The sequence below is a fragment of the Mercenaria mercenaria genome, chromosome 11 (assembly GCF_021730395.1).
Source record: "Mercenaria mercenaria strain notata chromosome 11, MADL_Memer_1, whole genome shotgun sequence".
NCBI classification, from domain to species: domain Eukaryota; kingdom Metazoa; phylum Mollusca; class Bivalvia; order Venerida; family Veneridae; genus Mercenaria; species Mercenaria mercenaria.
The window spans coordinates 63,653,458-63,677,846 of record NC_069371.1 but is presented as its reverse complement, the minus strand read 5'-3'; the positions used below and the strand labels follow the sequence as shown (position 1 = coordinate 63,677,846).

The 24,389-nt window shown below is 33.4% G+C and overlaps 2 protein-coding genes and 1 long non-coding RNA gene across 5 annotated transcripts; all 3 read right to left on the bottom strand.

The window, feature by feature from the left end:
* Positions 1 to 1,700: 1,700 nt before the first annotated feature.
* LOC123540591 (uncharacterized) lies at positions 1,701 to 8,590 on the bottom strand. Of its 3 annotated transcripts, none has more exons than XR_006684211.2 (4): positions 5,375 to 8,590; positions 5,047 to 5,191; positions 3,619 to 3,693; positions 1,701 to 3,120 (listed from the first exon to the last, which is right to left on the bottom strand). It is a non-coding gene; the product is annotated as an uncharacterized LOC123540591 (long non-coding RNA). The 3 variants fall into 3 exon arrangements; XR_006684212.2 differs by having other exon boundaries at positions 5,047 to 5,174; positions 5,375 to 8,589; XR_006684210.2 differs by having other exon boundaries at positions 5,047 to 8,571.
* A 2-nt stretch (positions 8,591 to 8,592) lies between these two features.
* On the bottom strand, positions 8,593 to 14,390 carry LOC128546803 (uncharacterized). Its single transcript, XM_053518152.1, has 7 exons — positions 13,241 to 14,390; positions 12,927 to 13,003; positions 11,817 to 12,722; positions 11,446 to 11,716; positions 10,357 to 10,567; positions 8,872 to 9,050; positions 8,593 to 8,750 (listed from the first exon to the last, which is right to left on the bottom strand). The coding sequence occupies exons 1-7, from the start codon at positions 14,388 to 14,390 to the stop codon at positions 8,593 to 8,595; spliced, it is 2,952 nt and encodes a 983-aa protein (XP_053374127.1).
* A 17-nt stretch (positions 14,391 to 14,407) lies between these two features.
* LOC128546802 (zinc finger protein 39-like) lies at positions 14,408 to 15,607 on the bottom strand. The gene has a single exon (XM_053518151.1). The coding sequence runs from the start codon at positions 15,605 to 15,607 to the stop codon at positions 14,408 to 14,410; it is 1,200 nt and encodes a 399-aa protein (XP_053374126.1).
* Positions 15,608 to 24,389: the final 8,782 nt, after the last annotated feature.

Sequence of the window (24,389 nt, the reverse complement as noted above, 5' to 3'; positions counted from 1 at the left end):
GTTCGATTTCTTCTCGGATAATTATACAATAGCGGGATTGGAAGACTGCAATGAAACCATTTGAGACCATTCAAACTACATTAGAAAAAATTCAGCTTTCAATATTTGAATTTGAATAATTATATCGTAAAAAGATCCTTTGGAAGCATAGAATGCAGCCAAGAAGTATAATAGCAGACTCGGTTTGATTGAGTCTGTTCGTGAGAGGTAATGAAATGTGCCCCCTAGCGCCGGCTTAAGCAGAACTCTATTACACATATGTTGAATGGACTCCATGATCCCAAAGGACCAGAAATTCAACAACACTAAAACATGCATATTGTCATGATTATGAGGCATATTATATTAATCTACAGCTGAAATGCAACCCGAAGATCATGATGTGTGCTGATACTGGAGACAGTAGTAGTTGTTTTGGTCGTTTAAAATTGAATGAAACATTTAATTTCATTGTAAATACTCTTTTATGGTTGCCTTTAGTTTAAGAACTATTCTGAAGTGTCTTTTATCTATGTAATTTATGTATAATATATTCATAGTCTGCTGTTACCAAGATGAGATTTCATTTGAAAATAAATAAATAAAATAAAATAATAAATAAATAAATCACCTGTCAATGTCACAGGAGCCTGAACATGGAAACCCGTTTCTGATCAATAACTTGAGGACCACTTGACCCAGAATGTTGAAACTTCATAGGATGATTGGACATGTTGAGTAGATGACCCCTATTGATTTTTGAATCACTTGATCAAAAGTTAAGGTTACAGGAACCGGAACTTTGAAAACAGTTTCCAACCAATAACTTTAGAATCATTTGGCCCAGAACCTTCAATCACGATGATAGGAATTACAAAGTCGATGACCCTTAATGTTCTGGGGTCACTTGACTTAAGGGAAAGGTCACAGAGGCATAAAGATAGAAAAACTCTTTCTGGATCAATAACTTGAGAATCACTTGACCTAGAATGTTGAAACTTCATAAGATTATTGGACATGCAGAGTATATGACCCTGTTGATTTTGGACTCAATCGATCAACGATCAAGGTCACAGGGGCCTGAACATGGAACACGGTTTACTTGAGAACCATTTGACTCAGAATTTTGTTACTTCATAGGGTGATTGAACATGCCAAGTAGATGATCTCTACTGCAGCCAAACATAAGTGTCTCTTTGTCTTTCGCTCCTATCCTGTATTGACTTCTTGCCTATTACGACTATGCATTGGGGGAGTAGGGAGACATGGGCATCTTCTTATTTGAAATTTAGCTGCCCTCATTCGAAGGAGGAGGGGTATATTGTAAATATTAATATTTGATAATGGATGTTGGTCGGTCTGTAGACAAATCAGTTTCCGGATGGTAACTCGAGAACGCTTGAGCCTAGGATAATGAGTTCGGGAGATTTGTCATGACCAGCAAATGACCCCTATTGGTTTTGAGTTCAGTAGGTCAAAGGTCAATATGACATTGACAATATAACTTTTTTGCCAGAAAACTAGATTATGCTTTAGTCTAAGATCACATTTGACCTAAAAGTAGAGTTTATCTTAAAATGAAGATTTACAGAAACAAATACTCATTGCAATTAAATAAAGTTTTCATCATCAACACGTTCCAATTGTATTTGACAGTTTCCAAACTGTCAAAATGCTTGATTTATCGAGAACTTATCAGAAAATCACAAAAAGAACAAGTAAATGTTTCATAACTTTAATGATCATGAATATGTATTAAATACAAGACACCTCGAGCTGGGAACAGGAAACCACATATCTGAATATGTATAAGAAAACTGTTCTATCCGAAATCAGATAAAAGGCAGACTTAGATTATCTTCAATTCATTTTATATTAATTATACAAATACAAAATACTGTCAGATTAAAGCCAATATTCATTATGCTACGCTGTCCTATGCGAATATACACTTTACCAAATACGATAATTTACGGAAGAAACCTTGTACCTGATTATTAAACGAACAAGTAAATACACAAATAAGACCAAATTGTGCGTTTGTATTATTATCCGAATTCAGACAAGTCTATACATTATTGACTATCTAAAAATTGTGTTTCGTTTTTGCTATCCAAATTCAGATAAGCAATCATGCAGTTCAAAAAACCTAGCATTGACTTCGCTATCTGAATTGAAATAACTATAAGTTTTGCGTCTCATCAGGAATATATGAAATAGATCTTGTGTATGTATTATCGTTGTTATCCGAATTCGCCTAAGCCACAGCGTAAAACGATCTGGAACCGAACAGTAGAGAAACTGTGCGTTGCGTTTGCTATCCAAATTCAGATAAACACCATTTGACAGCAGGCAGTAGAAAAAAGAGCATTGACTTTACTATCTGAATTATATAACTATAAACAGAGGAAATAAATAATGTGTGTCAATGTTGCTATCCAAATTCCGATAAGCCGTTACAAAACAATTGAAATCTGACCGAAGAAAATCTGACTGTTGTTATGGCTACCAGAATTCTAATAAGCGACCTATGTTGATATTGTGTGTATTTATCTTAAATCAGATAAATAAAATGAGTGATAACATTGCACTCAAAATTCTAGACATTCTGAAATCTGATGAAAAGATGAGTATTGCTGTTGCTATCAGAATTCAAGCACTGTTAAGCACTGTGTTATGTAATTATACATGTATATGAATAAAGAATAAATATATACAGGAAAGCCAAGATAACGGTAAAATTCTGATAAGTTTCAGAAAATGAATGTCCAAGGTAACTGATACTGTGTGAAATAGAATACAATTCCTTTTGCATTTAACTTTCTGAAAACGGACAAAATATATGTTTTTTGCATGTATTGCCATTAGTCATCATGGAAATAGTTACAAATTGTGAAAGATTACAAGATTTTCAATATATTTCATCATGATTTTTTGTCACTGTTTGCACATCTTACACAACGTGATATGGTTAGAATGTAATTATTGAATGTTTCTGTCCTGACATTTTCGAGAAACGTTATCATTTCACATTACGAAAACAAATGCCCATATATTTGTAATATTCAAAGTAATACGAAAATACATCTCCTTCAAAACACTATTCCAGTTAGGTAACGTGGTCGCTTTTAAAGATCCAACCTGAAAGTAATAAAAACATAATATTATATATGATTTTTTTGAAAGAAAAGTAGTTACTTTAACACAGTTTCATCATGCGCGGTTGGTAAGAGTACAGCTATTTTGATGTATAGGCCCTGATGAATACATGCGAATTAACTTCCAAAATACATACCTTAGCCTTTATATATATTTATAAAGACAATTTATACGCTTGAGAATTCCTGTTTTCTTTAATATATGACTGCATGATTTTTTATCACCTATCATACTTTCATTCTATTAATGCAAACATTTATTGTATAAATTGTGAAAGAAATTTTCGGAGCAGTTTATTGTTCAAAACCAGCTTTAAAATTTCATTATTACAAATGTATGAACGTTTTGAATAAAATGACAAAACACCATTTTTTAATCATTTATTACATACTTGAATAAAATTTGTGAATGTCAAGTTATTATTGGACAAAAGTGAATCAACAGAATCTGTAATATAAAGGAGGAAGACATTTTACTTACTTTCATTTATAATCCACAATGATGTGTGTATATCCCTGTTAATAACAGCAAATGTTGACACATGAATGTAGTTTTCTGCAACAATGATTAAATTACAATTAGAACAGAATACTCACATCAATATATTATTAAAAATACATGTATAGCTTCGTATTCTTCATGAAGATTTTCGAACGAAATAACACAGAGATTACAATACAGGAAATATCCTTTGACTTTTGTATGAAATTCTGGAAGAAATTGGTTTTGAAGACAGCAGCTATATTTTGTACCATGTACAATGTTATTTAGATCTTGTAATAGTAAAACTGGACTATACATTTAAACCTTAAATGAATGAATTCAGTTGAGTAATCATTTTTACAACTCTGCAAATCTGGTATTTGTATTAATGCTCCAGTAGTTTATTGACTCTTGTGTTATCGGCAACTGTATTGAATTGCACCAAATACATATAAAGCTTCGCATGTGTATGTTTTAATTATATCGTATTTCTAAACAAAACACATATATCAAGATTTCAATATTATCAAACTACGCCATTTTTTTTTCTTCCATATTTTAGGAAGTATGCTTGGTGTTTTAATTAGACGCCAAGTTCTTTACTAAAAGATGTCTATTGTTTGAAAAGAATGTAAATTGAGATATTCTTCAATGAATTTCTGCGCAAACGCGAAAATAAAATACATCCATTTTATTCTAGTATTTTATAACACTCTGTTCTAGAAGTATGTGAAAAGTTAGAAAGGTGTGGGAAAACAGCAAGAGTTTATGATGTTTTTTTTTCCAAATAAATACATATCGGATGTTTGTCTTAGATTTTTACAATGAAATTTGCAGATTGACAAAAACACTATTATGTTATACATATATTTCTTGTTACATTTAAAAGATTTTTCTATAATCTCAAATTATTTGTACATTCATAATACATTATATTTTGTTAACATTTCAGATAAGGCATAATAGATAACGCAACCAAATTTGAAAATATCAACAATCGCTCTTATAGTCTATGTAAACATAATATTGCCAAGTTCATGCATACATTGATTTAACAGTACTTTGAATTAGATTAAAAACCATACACTGTAACTTTTACTATAGATGAAACACAATATATATTTGATTTTATCACTTTATGTTAACTTCTAATAACAGTGATAAAATCGGTTTGCAAGTGTTGTATATAGCTAATAAGGCAATATTGTTTTCTCTGGTATGACCTTTACATACACTGTTAATCTATCTAGTTAATTAGTAAATTTAGGCACTAGATGTTTTTTGTCGATCCGAAAAAAAATGAAGCTAAGGTACAAAATATTTTAATTAATTTTTTTTCTCCATATTTTCTTTATTTGAAATTGTTATACAAGTACAATTCTTATTTGCATCAAACGATCACTAGCTGTAGCTGTAATATCTTACCTTTGTATTGCATAGTACACAAGGCCTCCATTACCAATGAATCTGAATCCAGTATGTGGGAACTAGCATGCGAACCCGGAAATTAACAGTTCACCTTTCACAAATCACAAAGTAACAAATACAGCGTCCTGGCAATGGATTTTTACTAAATGAAAGCTAATATTCATTAGTCCCACTTTTTGAACAACATATCAGAACAAATAAATAATGAACATTTAAATATCTAAGTGATACATACTTCATTTTAAAATAGTTTACGGAAAACAAACTTTCCTTTTAAATTTACTTGAAAAAGTATCTAATTACATATACATGTAAGGATACAAACCTTCCGAAAAATATCCATACTCAGAAACGACCAGAACAAATAACGATTTCCTGTAATTCTGCATAAATAATGTCTGCTAAAACCGATGTATTTTATCCGAAATAGCTTTCCAATGCGTTTATTGTAGTTAGCACTTACTTATCAGTTCAATTTATATTGGCGCCCTAATTTACAAAATAAATTTCAGTTGATTTTCTTATTTTGTTTACATTTTGGGAACATAACCTAGTGTCCATTGGTTAGAAGTAATGATAAGAATCTTGTAAATAAACATCCTGGTTTTTATCTCTGGACACGAAAAATAATCGTTTCAGGAAAATGAATCCGACTTGAGTCTAAATATTATGTGCTACGAATTCCCATGGTATAATGTTTATATCTGTGTGTAAATAAACATTCCGATGGATCGACCTAAATCAACACTGACAGTGTACAATGTATATAATCTATCATCATTTAGAATTGTATCCTTAATAAAAAATGATTTCTTATTACTTATTTAGGTACTTATTTCGTTTCATTGTTTCTGGTATTAAACCTGGCTAATCCTAATTGGATGTTTGTTCCTTATTCTTTTACTGAAACAATTCAAATCAAGATAATAACTACCGGAACATTTGATATCCAACTTTGATATTTAACTGCAACAAGTGTGATATAAATCATCTATCATTGTATTGTCAATGAAAATAGAGCAGAGCAAAGTAAATTCTTTAATCAATTAACTAGACACTAGACTGAAAATAAACAAAGACATTAAAACCTTAATTTTATAAACAATATTATGTAGTTGAAGAGTCAAAAACCAGTCAAATCTGGAGATTTTCCCTAGGGAAATGATTGTAAGGTTTATCAGTCTTGTCTGAAATGCTCTGAAAAGACATAATCGGCATTTGATTACCCACAATTAATGTGGAACATGTTTGAGGCCAAACTACCTCAAAGAGTTATGCAGCGAATAGTTTCATATATTTCCCAACCCATCAGATATTGACAGTTCTGACCGAAGAGAGAAAAAGCTTTCCTTTCATGAGGAAAATTAATCATTCTGTTACTTTCGAACTGACATGAAAAACTAAAGCATGTACATAAAAATCAGGTTTTGTAAGTAGAAATGGTCGATTTTGCATTGTTACTTGAATACAAGAGCCAAATGTTTGTTATAAGATTTTGTATTCAATTGATTATCTATGATGCTTTTTGAAAAGAGGATTCCCACGAATGAGTAAATGTTGTGAAAAATGAATTAATGCTTGGACATTTTTCCCAAGAGACAGACCTGTCCAAATTTCTTGAGATATCTAAAATCACCCATCAAAGCTCAAATTATTTTTTTGCGAAAAAAGAAATCACTTATTGGGACAAGGGGCAGTAAGCTTGAATATTCCAAAAATAACGCTGATACCAGTGCGAAAAAAAATCATAAAAAATCCAATATTGAGACATGTCTTTTAAATTCTACCACCATTAACAGTGTTTTAGTACCGTAAAAGTATCATTTTTATCATTTAGAGGGCGGGGACATTTTATTTTCTCAAAACGATGCGAAAATGCCCATATATCATTACATGTTAAACTAGAACTGTCACAGGAGTGACTCATACCCCCACCATACGGTCTTGTCACAGAAGAATGGCAAACATAAGAAATCTTAAAAATACTTAGTCTTTGGAGTACTTCATCCTGGGCTTCCACATATAAGTAATACTAGTATAATACTAGTATAGTAATACCAGTAAATATAAAAAATCTCTAATATTAGAGATACACTAAAAGTGAATACAAAAAAAATGTCTTACCGACCCATGTTACCACAGAAAAATGTATTTACTTTTTACATAGGACTTATAATAAAAAAGTTAGAAAAATACCTAAAATATTGAAAATCTTAATATAGGATTTCTAAAAACAGACTAAATTCTGGAATTTAAGGGGAAGAAACTCAGTACAAAAGTAAAAAAAGGGTTACTTCCCTTCGGTTTTAAGCCAATCAGAATGAGATATAGTGAAAATACATCAAAATTAACCTTAAATTCTAGGTAAAGGGGACATAATTCATGAAAACTTGGTGTCAGAGTTATGCACCTTGTGTCACGTGATGTGGGCACATGATGTGGGTGATGAGGTGGAACATCTATTTCAAGTTTGAATCAAATCCATTTAGTAATAACTGAGATATAGTGAAAATACAACAAAATCAACATTAAATTCTAAGTAAAAAGGGGCATAATTCATAAAAAATTGGTGTCAGAGTTATGCACCTTGTGGCACATGATGTGGGTGATGAGGTGGAACATCTATTTTAAGTTTGAATCAAATCCATTTAGTAATAACTGAGATATAGTGAAAATACAACAAAATTAACCTTAAATTCTAAGTAAAAGGGGACATAATTCATGAAAACTTGGTGTCAGAGTTATGCACCTTGTGTCACATGATGTGGGTGATAAGGTGGAACATGTATTTTAAGTTTGAATCAAATCCATTTGGTAATAACTGAGATAATAGATTTCGGGACGGGACGGGACGCGACAAAACTGACTCCTATATACCCCCCTCAAGCATGTTTGGTGGGGGTATAATTATGCCAGAAAATGATTAAAACATTTACATTTTGTCTCATAGCGACAAATTTAAATTTTTGGCTCATTTTATGCATGAGGGGTGGGCAAGTTTAGACTCTCACATACAGACATCTTATTGTGCTATTGAAAACACTTGCATCTGGTTTAATTTGCGAAAGATATATAAAAGTTAATAACCAGTAAAACTTGCTTTTGTTCATAAATAGAAAAATCGTAAGTGAAATATTTTGCGCGTTTTTATATAGTTTACAACCGCTTGTTTGATATTTTAAAATTTCTGGGTACTTCAAACGCTAATTGATGACACAGCAGAAAAATTGTTACGATAAGGCCACACCAAGGTATGAAAATTAATATATACACATACGATGTTTTTTTTTTAATTCTTCAATTAAATTACGTAAAATCATCATTTTTATATTTTAAACCATCATAGCGCATATTTGGCCCACCAGCTATGCATTTCGTCATTCAGGGGACGTTTAGAGTGTGTGGACCTCATGAAATATGCAAATAGGGAGATGGGACATTTCATTTTCGCAAAATGATGCGAACTGTCCTTATATCATTCCTAATGACGGAATATATTAAATTACGCTAGAAATCTATAAAAACAGATTTACTTTACATTCTTTATCTCGTAGAGACAAATTGTAAATTCTTTCGTCTGCTAGTCTGTTGTTCATTATCAGAAGATGAGGCAAAAACATAACTGGCTGGGGTAAAACACGTTTCCATCTTGATTTTCTTGGAAGCTGGTGTGCGAACATAATTCACTCGAGCAGGAATGCCTGCATATATATAAAAAGGGAAATTTGTAGGTATTACCTATTACATGAAAATTCAGGTTAAATATTAAATCTTTCCATTTCATAGTAAATCACGACTTAGATATCCAAATAACGCACTTACCATTGTTAAGGTTTTGCCATGGCACATCACGAAATTTCACGGCGGCCAACCAACCATCACCTCGGTATCCAGGATGTGCTGCAACCTCAAGAGATGGAAGCAATTCTTCGTCTGCGGACATTTTTTCGACCTGAACTGTACGGAAATCCAACGCTTTTTGGCCTTTGATGGGAGTCTGTCTGCAATATTGTTTATTGATACAATAAGTTTTTCTTTTTGATATTTAAATCTCATTTTGCGTCAAAGTTAACGATCTGTACTTTTAAAAATTGTATTCTACAGAAGTTGCAATCTCACTTGGTAAAAACGTTTATAATAAAATAAGCAATATATACATATTTATAGATAATTACATTATATACAAAACAATCTCTAATGCATTATAAAAAAACTATATATAAACACTGTAATCATCATTTTTCAAAACATCAAAATCAGAAAGAAAACAGAAACAGTCTGAAATACCCATTATAGTACTTTTGAAAACACAGGCTAAACAAACTGTTAATATTGGAATGGAATTGAATATTTATCTTAAAATTTTATGTGATGATAATAGATCATTATATATCAGTGTACAAACATGTAAACGTTTCGAAGATTATCTTGTTGCGCTTTTATACAAAAACAGTTTTAGTGCATTGTAATTATAGTTTTCCCCTAAAAATGTCTGAATAAGAAAGAAAAAGTAATCATTGAAACATTCCATTAAAGTACGTATTCTTGAATGGTGTGAAATATTTATCCTTAACGCGTTTTATTGACAATTATATCAATACACACGCATATGCCATATATTCGTTTATGAATACATTTGAAAACAATATTTGAATACATAGAAAAAACTCATAATAAACTGAAAACAACATCAAAATAAACAGAAGGTAAGTTTGATAAAACCGCGGCATTATTTACAACAGAAACACACATTCGATTTTCAATTTCGCCTTTTTAGTTTACCCTTAATCTTTTTTGTAATGGCCGTAGCTTAGAGATCTGTTACTTGAAAAGTAAAATCTTTTTGTGTCTATTGGAGTAAGCATACGGCGCTCAGCTACGACATGATACAGAGCTTGTCCATAATTTCTGGTGAAGCGCGATTTTCCAGTGTAACACTGGTCCAGCTGTAGACACTCTCTGTATCGCTCATGAGATAATCTTGTGGGACACCCTTTAAGTGCACTTTTTGTGCCATTGTCCGTCAATATGGAATAACACTTTGGCGAAAGAACGACTGATTCCAATATTTCCTTGTCTCACAATTCCAATTTAAGTTTTCCAGGAACTTTCCTGTTTGCGTCATTTTTTAGACGGTGGCCTTCAGACAGGGATGAAAAATCAAATAGATCCCTCTTTTTCATGAAAATCCGGTCTACGTCTTCAACGCCTTGTACGTTGAATAACCAGCTGTCCGTGTCAGAACTTAAAACTGTTACACTACCTGTAGGGAACGATTTCAGAAGAAAGCCATGAAAAAACTCGTACATTCTGCGCTTTGATGATTCAAGAACAGAGAAACCTATTGCGATAGGCTTGTTCAACAGCACCTTTTCATTATAAAGTTGAACGGCAGCAAGATTTTCCGAGAAAACACGTGCAGCTGCAAAAGCAGGTTTTCGTACAAGGCGTTCTAAATATCCGGCATTTGTGCAGATTTTTACATTAATCCGTTTCTTTTGGTTCTCTATTGTCTTACCTGCAACATGGATAAAAAATTAGTTCTTTTCTATTTTGTGTATATCCTCCGGTATGCATTATCAATTTCATTCGACAAACCTTTCAAATTAAATAGATAGATAAAACACAAAAAATGTAATGGAAACAAATCAATATATGAGCCGCGCCATGGGAAAACCAACATAGTGGCTTTGCGACCAGCATGGATCCAGACCAGCCTGCGCATACGCGCGCAGGCTGGTCAGGATCCATGCTCTACCCTAACGATTTCTCTAATTGTAATAGGCTTTGAAAGCGAACACCATAGATCCTGACCAGACTACGAGGATGCGCATGCTGGTCTAGATCCATGCTGGTCGCTAAACCACAATGTTGGTTTTCACATGGCGCGGCTCATATTATATTTTGCAATTCACCGCAATATGTATACACCAAATGAATAAAAAATAGTTGCGTTTTCTTATTGTATGAAAAAAAAAAATATATTTACCGAAAACGTTGTTTGCTACATTTTTGTATAGCATCCCATCAAATTCATTTGTTGCATCTTTCCGCTTCCCGCAAGTAAATGTCATGAATTCTTGAAGCCAGTAGGACTTGGAAAATTCTATGACTGTATGGACATTCGTCAGAATCATTCCATTTGAGAGGTAATGTTGAAGCGTGAGGTAATGGACAACATATCTGTACAAAAAGTAATTACTTGATACTATAATTTCCAAAATTATGAATTTAGTCAGGCTTTTAAAAGTCCGTGATGCAAACATAATAATAACCAACAAATAATTCTAAATCAAAAAATAATTCTAATAACATGTAAGAGTTTTTGTTATGTAAGTAAGTAAGGAATTTAATTACTAATATGTATTTTTCATTTTGTTTTTAAGTCTTATTTACCATGGTTTTCAACAACAATCACTCTTTCTTCATATGCAAGTGACATCTTCTCCACATGTGTAGGACAAATGGAATGAAGAATTTCAGCAGCATGATGTTTAAATTTTACATACCTCGATTTGTCGGAAAGAGTCTGACACAATTTTTTGTCACCTTTCAACGTAATACCACATTGATCGGCGAGGCCTTGCGTGTACGGAGAAAGCATTTCTGCCGTGATGGTCTTATTTTCAGGGCACATTGGATAGCCATCGTCTCTGTCATGCAGCTCCTGGGGATATATATGTCGGATTGTTATTTATTTTTTATTTAATTTAAAAATAAACAAACAAACAATGTTTGAAACAAACAAGGCCAAATATCTCTCTTACCTCCGGGTACTCTAAATCAACGACGAGTATGTAGCCTTTCGCAGAATCCTTGGGAATCTGTGTGATATCTAATCTTTCTATATCATAGTCGCAGAGATAGCGGAAACCAAATACTGGAAGAGGAAAGTCTATCATGCAGCTTGGGTATAGTGAATTATAATCCAGAAATACAGTTTTGCTGATAGGAGCATCAGGGTCGAATCCCGTCAGGTCTGGAGAATTGGCTGTACAAAGTCTCGGTGACCCAACAACAGTAACGCCTCCCCGTAATGCATGCAGTATAGTGTTATGTATGTCTTCATCGGTTATAAGTTCCAACGTAACTTCGGACTTGTACAAGCAGCAGTCAAAGCTGTAACCTGGTAGACTGTAGTACTGCATGGGATCCAGGAAGAAATCTTTCATCAAAACATTCCTGAAATTTTCTACCACATCTGCAAACAACGCACATCTTGTAATAAGGTATTGTTTTAGGTAATCATCTAAGTTTTTCATGTTAAATGATGACCATATCTCTTGAATCTGACTGTACTCTTCATCTGTCAGACTGGTTTCCGCAATTCTTTTGCTGAATGCCGATATAGGAGGGAGATCAGTTTCACATAGACGTTCAGGACAATCCAAGTAGTCGTGGAACATATACTGCCTCCTAATACTTACATCTATATGTTCCTGTGTAATCTCTTTAAGAGTGAAGGTAAAAGCTCCAGTTCCAGATTTGTTTCTCAAGCTTTCTATTAAGTCGTCTAAGGAAGTCTTGAGAAATCGACTAAAGTCTATGTAGCGGCAACGCTTGATAGATATTGAAACAAATGTGTCAATTGTCTGGGGAATAACTGTTATAGACTCGGCACCAAATTTTCCAACAGCATGCATTATTAGTCTGCCTTCGTGTTTACTCAGATTCTGAAGAATACAATAGAAATGCTGCTTTCAGAAAAGTACTTGTCTACGTTAAAAACAGGACTATTTCATACATAACAGGATTTTCATTTTCGTTAATTGTTTTTTAACGTGACTTACAAGGTTGGAGTTAAATTATAAACCCTATTAACATATTACTATAGCAACTAGGTAATTATCTCCAATTGTATTTATTTAGTGATATACCTCTAGCACGATTGGTAGAAAATTAACTTCCTTCAGTCGCAGGTTGCACGCGTTGTGACACCTTCCTCTGATTTTCCCTGCAACAAAAAATAGACAATATTCACATCCCAAATTTATGAACATATTTCAAAAAAATAGAACATTGCTACTTAAGCTGTGCGTAATCAGGTTTTATAGAAATGAATATGGGCATGGTCACGTGAAAATAGTTCAAGCAATTGATATAGACCTTAACTTAAATTCAGTGAAATGAACAAATTAAAATAATCATTAATAACGCCAGTGCTAATTAAGTTATTGTACTAATGTCTTACCGCTAACATGAGAGTGGTCTACAACAATCCGTTCACCAGGCAAAAAAGGATCCCTGCAGACGAAACATACGTCATTTGTCGCCTCCATATTATCAAGGCCTTCATTACACACCGTAGTTGGATAGGTCTGTTCAAGAATATGGAATACTGCCGCTTCTTCAGCTGCCATATCAGCCAAGAAATGTTCCATTGTATCTTCTGCGTTGTCACCGCGGTAGAAAACGGGATCTTTTGGATGACAATCATCAATACTGATTCTCTGGTATGAATATGCACACGGGTCGAGTCGCCTCTCGCGATTTTCATATCCTTCTGTTTCCTCATCATTGTCATACAGTGGGCAAGTGTAACATGAAAAGTTGGCTACGATTACGAAACTAACCTTTAAAATTCGTGCGTAGTTTCTAAACTTCAGCCATTTTTGCTTATCGCTAGGCATCACGCAGACGACATTATCTTCACCTTGGGAACATATACGCTCGTGCTCATCCATACTCTCCTGTGAATACCGCGGAGTAAGACATCTTCTGCATATATGCGTAAAATGTCTACCGACCTGGGATGCAACGAGGCGGTTCAGGTCTTTTATAGCACAATAATGCGGCTTTCTGCACCTGACAATGCTATTGAAATTAACGTCTTCCGTTTCTTCCAACTGACCGTTTTCATTCCCATCACCTTTTCTTTCTGGAAGTAATAACAAATCAACATGTCTGTGCCTTTCATGGTTAGATGAAATGTAAATAGGAAATATTTTTTCATCGAAACCATAAAGATTTATGGAGATCTTGTTTTTCTCTTCAAAAGCTTGAAAACTTGCAACTGGCATATGGCGTCCAGAGCCCCCAATTCCTTCAAATGACAGGGTGTTTTTATGCTGATGGAGGTCCGACCATGGAATAGTTCCAACCAGGTCAGGGTCAGTATGAAGGGCAGCTAGTACGGAGTAGCGGAAACATTCTCCATCCAGCGCTGGTGGTCCGGTTACATTTAGAAGGCAATTCTTTCGGAGCAATGTCTCTGGTATGACGTAACTGAAGCATGATCCCCTTAAAGGTCTGTATTTTATTATTGTCTGTTCCATGAACTCAACAGATTTAAGTCGCCAATTGGATCCCGTTTCACGAAAGGCATCAAAACTATTCGTCATCTTCTGATACGCGTCATCTATTTGACCATCAATTGTGTCTTCAGACAAACTGGCTTTGTGAGGGACTTGAACACTGGAGAGGCCTCGTCTACAACCTCGCCGTTGATATCTCTTCTGTCCATATTAACCTTAACGGCAACATACCACTTTACGCTTTGCAAACGGGTTAGCTCTCTGACAATGTTTTCTTTCAGCTGATTCTTTCTGTTAGCAAAAAAATACAGTAGGTCATATTTCTCTGTAGCTACAGTGGTAAGTTTATACCTAACCACGGTGCTGTTGAACATTATTCGCCGGAACTGGAGGAGAGGACCATCATGCATCGGGATAACTGGTGCATTTCTTTCGTCATTACTGTCGTCACTGCTTTGGTCCGAATTGCTGTCACTGTCGTGTGCTTCAGCCCTGTTAGCAGGTGCTTCAAACCTGATTCCATGTACTCTGACGCTGTGATGTTTAAGGTATGCGGCTGATGAAAACATTTTCTGACAGCGATTGCACTGGAACACATTGTTTGAAATTTTACTGCATAAGTTTCGTTTAATATGTCTCGCTAAAGATGACTTGCACGAAAAGGATTTGCGACATTTGCTACAAACTGGCTTATTTGTATGGTCTGTGACATCATTTAGGGTATTACGGTTTCCCTTTCCCACAAGGTACTTTCCTCTTTTGCAGAGTCTATTCTCCTTGTGTCTTTTGAGAAACCATTCCTTTTCAAAGGTTTTCCCACAGTCTCCACAAATGAGTTTCTCTTTTTTACAAACGTCGTTCTCAAGATGAACTTTTAAATTGTATGCTTTTGAAAATTGGCTGTTGCAGGTTTTGCAAATATGTTTAGATAGAGGAACACACGATTTTTTCTTTACATGCCTGTTTAAGTTAAAGTTGTTTGAAAAGGTACATTTGCACTTTTCACATGCATACTTTGAATGTGATTCTTTCTCGTGTTTCACGTAATCTGTTTTATTTGTGAACACTTCTTTGCAGAGTTTACACGAATGTCTGGCTTTATCTTTATTGCATATATTGTTTTGAATGTGGCGTTTCAAATTTGACTTTTTACTAAATTTTGCATTGCACCTGTCACACGAATGTATCGTTTGTTGTGAGTCGTTTGTTAAAAGAGTGTTTAATCTCAGTAATTCCCTTTGGAAGTCATCATCATTCACAGAGTTTTTATCATATACAGAAGCCCAAAAGTCATTATCCCCCATATTTACTTTTATAATCTAGTTTTCATTGAATATAAATGCTCGATTTAGCGCTTTGATTTGTTGTCTTAACTCATGCTTTTTACTTATACAGTTTGTCAAGTATACACAATATACATTATAACAAGAAGTAATTATGTCTGCACGTCGCTGACAGTTTTGTCTGCCCGACTCACTTTTTGAAAGTTTTCCCCTTAACTTTAGACCTTTTATTACAAGATACAGTTCTTTCACTGTCTTTGATGCTTTCTCACATCTATTACGATATGTCTTATATTTTTTAATGTAAGGTTTTAAATTGTCGTATTAGCGAATTTTGACAAGAGCAAGTTTACCAGGTACTCGAAATGACATTTTTCACGGGTGTATACTGAATCATTTTACTAAACCATTTAGGTAATCTATGAAAAAGTAAAATCCATAACACACAAGTCCAATAAAAAATCCAATTACATTGCAAAAGTAAATTCCAATTACACTGCAAAGTCCGTGCACATAGTATATGTTAGCGACTGAAAATGGCAAGCTTTCTTTTTCATTTGGAGATGAAGCATTTATCCATTCACAGTTGATAGTGCTGTGCAAATAAAAATGACATATTACTACTCTGCCTAACTATATGTGCCAAACTGACACTTTGTGGGTGACTATTACTTTTTCATGTGGAGAAGAAGCATTTATACATTCACAGTTGATACTGCTGTGCAAATAAAAATGACATGTTACTACTCCGCCTAACTGTACGTGCCAAACTGTCGTTTTGACTTTGTGGGTAACTATTACTCTTCAATATCAACAGCAACACCAGCACATAACAAAACTGTGTTACAGTTTTCTAACGTAACATACACTTTTCAATGTAAGTGTTAATGGCAAATAAATAAATACATATATATATATAAGATAAACGCTACCAGATTGTTACAGTCTTTTTATTTACAAATACGCTATATCTGATGTAATTAACTTTATAATCGTTCTGTTATATATGAAAAAAGATAAAATAACTAATAAATAAATAAATACAAGTGATTTACAATTAACATAAATAAATACATTTGCTCAAATGAAAATTAAAGAATACTATGAATGGAAAATTATTGACAATGCTAATGAAAACAATACAGTTCGAATAATCTATAAACTTATATACAGTGAATTTTTCGTAGTTATTTCGTTTATTGAACTTTAACGTTCCTTGTATCATCTATTTCTATCAGACCATAACGCTCCATATATAAGATACACGTAGCTCCCCTGTCAAGGCCTGAACCAAACCTAACATTTACAGACATTTCGCCACTTTTCTGCAGCGGAAACTGCATAGTTTCGCTGTAATCAGGATCCAAATTGAACAAATACAGAGCATATCCTTTACCAATATTTGACCGTTCGAATGGAGCTCCTGATTTTTTTGTATATTCGCAAATTCTATCAAAAGCTTGCAATACTTGTTCACCTGCACCTTGGTCAGTGAAGTGAACTTGAATTGGATCCGTAGGCAGACATTTTCCATTAACAGTTAAACTAATTTGTCGAAGATCACAGTTAACAAAGTTCCATGGGCTTCTTTTGTAGTTTCCAGCCACGGAATCGCTGTAGCAGAAACCAATTACGACAAATTTAGGCAGAGGAGATTCGGTGATATGATCCCAGTGAAATACTGTCTGATTGGGAGGAACATTGCAGCATTTGATACTCCTCTTCGTGTATGGATACTTTGCAGTGACCGTTTTCAGTAGCTTGCTGTGGGCCACAAGAATTGCTGGATTAATCTTAATCTTGCATACTCTAAGAAATGCATCTTCAATTAAGATTTGATAATTTTCTGCCGCAGGTCCGAGTTCTTCGGGACTAATTAGACAAAACTTCGGCGATGACTGTTTCATTGTAATATCTAACTTAATTCCATTTAATAAATATCTATCGATTAAAAAGCAGTCACTTAGGATAGGACCAGCCGTTTCAAAGAGGCGAGATGCTTTTGTCATACTATGTCTTGTGAATAAACCATAATTTGCTCCGTGAGGATTTGTTTCGTCAAATGCTCCGGCGGTGTCGGGGTAGAAAAATTAACTAGTCATTGGTGACTTTTCATTGGAGCCTGCCCTGTTGAACAACGAATGAATGTAAGCGATATATGGATATAAGTTACCACTTGAATACACAAAAGCTCCATTCATTCTCACATCTATTTCAGAGAACATTGCATGGAACAGCAGATTTACTGGAACAACCACTGTATCATCGCCGAATCGGTTACCATCCGCTTTAAGCAGTCTACATTTTAGGTACAGACGACTCTGAGAAAGGGATGTATAGTAGTCTCCTTGCAAGTTAAGTTCAAAAACTAATGGATTTAAGCCTTGATACTGACTTATTGGTCTCACATCGTCATAGTATTGCTCAAGACAAGCAACTTGATTTGGTGGGACGGAAAACAAATCCAATGCAAGTGGCGCGACATCACATCCGCCGTCAGGAGAAAAAATAGACATAATTTGCGTCACTTCCTACTTCTTTTTGCTAAATATATCACTTAGTTTTCTATAACTAAATGCTGTTTTACTTTTGTCACTTTTAGCCTTTTTATTACCCTCTCACTTTTTTTATGACGCTTATTTTCCACACCAGATTTCGCGCCCTTTCCCTGGATTTTTTTGATTGGTCGCGATTTTTTCATAACACTTCTGCCTGCTGTACAGTCTGTTCGGTTGGAGATATAACAGTTACTATTTTAGGATCAGTATTATCTTGTGGTACTGAAACACCTTCCGTAAATGAATGTTTAAGCTGTTGCTGTTGTTCCCTGTTTTCAATGGCTTGTTTTTCAGTTTGAAATCCAAACCCTAATTTATTATCACGTTTTAGTTTTTTCTCGTAGAAATCACACCAGGCCTGAAAATGTGGAATGTACCAATTTTGTAATTGTGAAGTGTTGCCATTCATTGTTCATCACACACACACAATACTAATTCAATACTGTAAGTGAATAAGAAATCGGATAATCGCTGTGAAGGCGTGACCTCTCGCAGTGAAAAGTAAACAACGCTTTGTATACTGATAGGTTACCATGATCTCCTAATCTAAATAGCTTTTAAGGACGAAAGGGGGATATAAGAGTCGAATTTAGGGGGATATCCCCGCCAACGCACTAGTGCCTCGCGATTATTCCCTTTCCCGCGCCTCTTAAGTATTTTCTCTACTTGAAATAAACTTTCGTCAGTTTTAGAAACTGGTTGTATTTCTGAAGTGTAGAACACGCCAATGATTGGGTCATTTTGAAGATCTTGTAGAAAGTAAACAGGAATATTGCTTCTTAATTCACGGTGTTTGATTTTGAAAATCTCCTCAGAGAATTTCTGATCAAAACTTCGCTCAAATGTACGCCTGTTAACACTGATCCTTACGAGCTGGCCCTTTGAAAATCTAAATCTTTTCAATGGTATAAAGTCAGAATGCAAACTTGGTTTATTTTCTTTTCCTTTAGCTGAGTATACTTATTTCCTGTAAGGCTGATCAACATACATGGCGCTCCATATTCTGGACTCATTTCTTTTGTTCACCTCGCTAGGACTTACCTCTAGTGACCGGTGTACTCGGTGATTGTAATGGTGAACTATGTTATCCAAGACATTAATGTATTTGAACGTGTTATTGAAATGAAGGTATCTATACATTAATGATTTTAAGCTTAAGTTAAGTCTCTCTGCAAAGCCAGCTTTAATAGGTGCATGCGCAAAAATATGATGATTCTCTTCTGCGATAGATATGAGGCAAGTTTTGTATTTCGAAATTCACCACCGAAATCCGTGCGCAATACTCTGGGACTTCCATGCTCAGTAATGATTTCATTTAATGCGTGTAATATAGTTTCAGATTTCTTATCTCGTAAAGGTTTGACAAAAGCGAATCGAGTGAAAACGTCAATCACCACAAATAAGAACTTTATATTATCATTGTACTTACTAAGTCTACTCACATCAGTTAGATCACCGTCCCAAAGATCCCTTATGCCCCTAGTTACAACTTGATTTCTCCTAAATGTATGCCTAATTGGTCTATTAATTGTATATGTATCTTGTTTTTGAAGAAATTCTTTAATTTGTTTTCTGCTTATGTTGCGTTTACCTTCGTGATCGATCACGCTTTTCAGTTTTTCAGGACCAGAAAAACTACCAGGATGTTTAATGTCAGTGTATATTCGAAGCAAATATTGTTCATCCGTCTCCATATTTTTTATTAATTTACAAGAACAGGATCGATCTTGTTATTACACTCGTTATTTTCAGATTTACCCGTACTGTCAAACTCGTCCCCAGGGGGAAATGAACTACGATAAGTGCGAAACAAGCTTGCGACAGAAGACTGATGTGGAGATTTTATAACATCCGTAGAAGACTGTGTCGCGTATTTCTGTGCAGATAAGAACTTTAGTCTCGGAGAAGGCAACACGTATCCGACACACGTGCTTAACAGAATCAGCCACAGATCCCGATCATCCGTATTAAGTATAAGTTGTGACAATGAAACAGCCACAATGCCATAGATTAGAATGATCTGAGCAATAAATGTTGCTTGATTTTTAGGCATTCGGGCCAAACAGGAATCTGAGGCTATGCGAGGCTCTTGTTTTGAAGATGCAGATCTCGTGAAGGGAGTGTTTATCAGTTGATCTCCAGCTGAAGCGGTACCTGTTTCTATGTCCATAGTTTGAAATTTTCACTTTTCTAAAAAAAATAAATGTCAGTTAATGTGTACCTCCTGTATTATCAAGAGTGGCCACCTGTGTGAGATTCTAATCTTTCTTTTGGTATTGTTTAAAAGTCACCTAAGTAAACGATGGCCTTTCAGAATGACACTTTATGTATATATGACGGCATACATAAATGGACAAAGGAACGCTGTAATTGTCTGTAATACACACAATGCAATTTTAACACCAGACGGCCATTGTTCCTTCCAAGTAATTAAATAAATATACCTTTTATTTCAGAGTCCGGCTGTTTGTTCTGACTTACGTAATTCGTCAATATTATCGCTAAGGATAAATATTGCGCACTTGTTATTTATATATTGAATGATGATGTTACGCAATATTTGAGGATTAATTATAATTACGTAATACAAGATGGCGGCTGCTCCTGCTCCCAGCTCCTCCTCCGATCCGGCTGATCTAAACACGCTACCAGTAATATTGCGCAATTGTTATTTATACATTGAATGATGATGTTACGCAATGTTTGAGGATTAAATATAATTACGTAATACAAAATGGCGCCATATTTGATGATTACATGTAATTACGTAATACAAAGTGGCGGCTGCTCCTGCTCCCAGCTCCTCCTCCGAACCGGCTGATCTAAACTCGCTACCGGGAACATTTTCCATACTACTAAGGACTTTCGTCAAAAGTTAATATTCTATGTATTTTTGTTACTTTTAACCCTAATTGTGTATATAGTTCAAGATTTTTATAATGAACTACATAATTTAGTTTTTTCATTAAAGTTGGAACTAATTTTTTTACATTACTTTTTCCTATTTCAAATTCTGTTTTAATATTTTTACTATAATTGGAAAGCCATTGATCTGGTATTTCAATTTTTTCAGGAGCTAAAGGATAATCATTATGTACAGTATGTAATTCTTTTGGATATTCAAGATCACATTCAACTATAAAGTTAGTTTTACCTTTTGCAATTAATTTCTTGAATTGTTTTTCGGATATAAATTTAAAGTTTCCAGAGGGTAAAGGTCGACACATGGCCCAACCATAAAGATTATTGGCGTCGAGGTACATAATGTATTTGCTGTCAAGTTTAGGATCATAATCTTTCATATATTTATTGTTTGCTTTACTGTATCTGTTTGAAATATAACTTATTCCTCCTCTCAGTCCCTTTTCAATAAAAAGATACATATCAATATCAGTTATTAAATCCAGACTTATTCCAGTCATTTTTAACATTGCATCCCAAGCTAAACCAGGACTACTAAAATAATGACAAGGATCTAATTTGTAGTACTCTAAACACAATTTTCTAAAATTTTCAAATACATCAGCTAAAAGTAATACGTCAGTTTTTAAATATAGATCATGATATTCTCCCATTGTTTTAATTTTAAATTTCTTCCAAACATTTTTAGCATGTTCATATTCGTTGTCAGATATGTGTGTTTCATTTAAAATTGAATAAAACTCATTTTTAGGAGGTAATTTTGTTTCTTTGAATTTTTTAAATGAATCCATGTAATCATATGGATAAACACCTTTTGTTTTTAATAAATTAATGTTTTCACAATTAAATTCTTGAGATAAATATTTAAATTCTGGAATATTTTTTACTAAGTTATCCAATGATTGAGACATAAATTGGAATGAATCAATAAAGACCAAGTCGGAAATCATAAATGCCATATATCTTTCCATATTGTTAGGAATAACATTAATTTCTTTTTTAAATTTTCCTATTTGTTGCATAATAAAATGACCGTCATAACCTCTTAAATTATGAAAAATAACAGGAATTTTATGTGTTAGTCTAAAATTAATATTACATTCTGAGTGAGCACTTCCTCTGAATTTTCCTGTTATATGACAATGGTCTCGAACAGGATTTTCATTTTCCTTATATTCTTTTTCACAAATGTGACAAGATTTCTGCTTTTTTAATTCACTTTCATCTTTTTTAGACATTCTTAGTTCTTTGTTAAAGTGCTCTTTAAATATTTCTTTACAATATTCCTCTTCCTCAAGCATTTTTTCAATAAATTTATAAACTGCATTGGGGCCTCTATAAATCTAGGTTGGTTTAGTATAACTGTTATCATAACAACAAACAACTTTATAACCGTAACCACAATCTATATGATTTTGATATGGTTCAGTAAATGAAGATTCAGCTGATGGTAAAGCAGTTAAAACTTTTTTAGTTATTGATTCAAAATCAGCATAAATTACAAAAGGTACTGCTAAACCTTTATGATAATTTTTAAATTGTACTTTACTTCCCTCTTTTGGCATTTTTACACCTTGGGTACCATTAATAGCTAAACAATTTTCAATATGTTCTTTTAATATTCTTTCTTGGGTAAAGTGTTGCAGGCAAGATCTACAAAAATGTTTCTTGTTTGTATTTTTTGTTTTGTTATTCATCAATCTATTAAAGTCTTTTATCCAAACATAATGTTGGACTACAGTGGCTTTAGCCCTCTTACAGTCATCATCAGTTATTTTATCATTAGTAATTAGCAACATGTCACAGTGTTCTTCGTATTGATATTTTGATATGTACAATGGATAAATTCCCGTAGGTTATTCATAACCAAATATATTAAATGATATTTCATTTAAAACTTCAATTTTAGGTACTTCATTTAGTGTAACGGGAAACTTTATTCCAGTATAATCAAGATCGTTTATATGTTATTTATATTTTGAAATTTTTTGAGGATTTTTTTCAACAGGAAATTTGTAAGCTAAATGACACCATCTAAAACATTCGTTATCATCATTCTTTATATTTATTAATCCTTTCATTGAATTTTGTAATGGTTTTGGTAATTCTAAATAACTTGAAGCAGCCAATGGACTATACTTATATCTATTTATATAATGAGCATCAACTGACTCTATTCTCCAGCCACTTCCTTCTGAAATCCAATTACCAATTCTATTTATTATTTCATCAAAAGCTTGACGTAAAGTGTTTTTTATTTCGTTTGTATTAATTATTTCTTAAGCCTTTGATTGAAAATAAGCTGATTTATATATTGTATCAGTTTTATCCATTTTTACAAAAGTTATTTTTAAAACAACGTTTATTTTTATACCTTTTAAAGCTTTAAGTTCAGATTTAAGTATTTCATAAGAGTCGTTTATAGTTAAATATAATTGATTCTTTGGATCTTGTCTATATTCAATTTTAATTTCAAATTTCTTATAATATTGTTTTGTAGATCTCTCGATTTCCATCTATATATTATATTTAGAAAAAAACACTAAGGAAAAAAGGATTAAAAAAATAATAAAATAAATAAAGTTTAAGAAGAAATAAAATATTTAGATTTATATCTTTTTCCGCTGGTTTTTGATATTCCACTTTTAACTTGGTTTTTTCCTTTGCAGCACATTGTTATTAACCCAGAATTAATATCGAGGTCTTTGGATGCTGCATAAATGCTTTTATATGTTTTTTCTTCATTAGTATCACAATCGGTTGCAATAACTTTTTTAGGATTGTTTCGAATATTATTTGGTCTGGGACAATCACATAACCTTTCGGCATTTTCTTCTTCAGTTAATAGACAACCACAGTCCCATTCAAATAAATTATTTTTTAAAAGATAAGGATCTATAATATTTTGTAATTTATCAATGACATGATTTTTATATTCGTCGCTAACTATTTGATCAAGTTTTGATTTAATAACATTTCTTCTTTTAAGAACTTTCTTATATGAATTTTTGTCTGGATTCATTATTTCTCCTAAAGTGCTAGATAATTTTGGCATAATCATTCTATCTACCTTTCTATTAACCATCTATATATAATATACTTATAGAAAAAAATCTTTAAAAAACACACGTAAAATTTAATACAGCTCTTCTTCTTTTTTACTTTTATATCCGTTCAGTTTAAATTCCTTCATATACGTTTCAAAAGGCATTGAATTTTTTTTTCTTCCTGCATTTTTAATAGTATTGTAAAAATATCCTGAATAACTTTTTTCTCTTCTTTATTTACCTTTCCAATCCGTGCTTTTGTTATTAGTTGTTTTA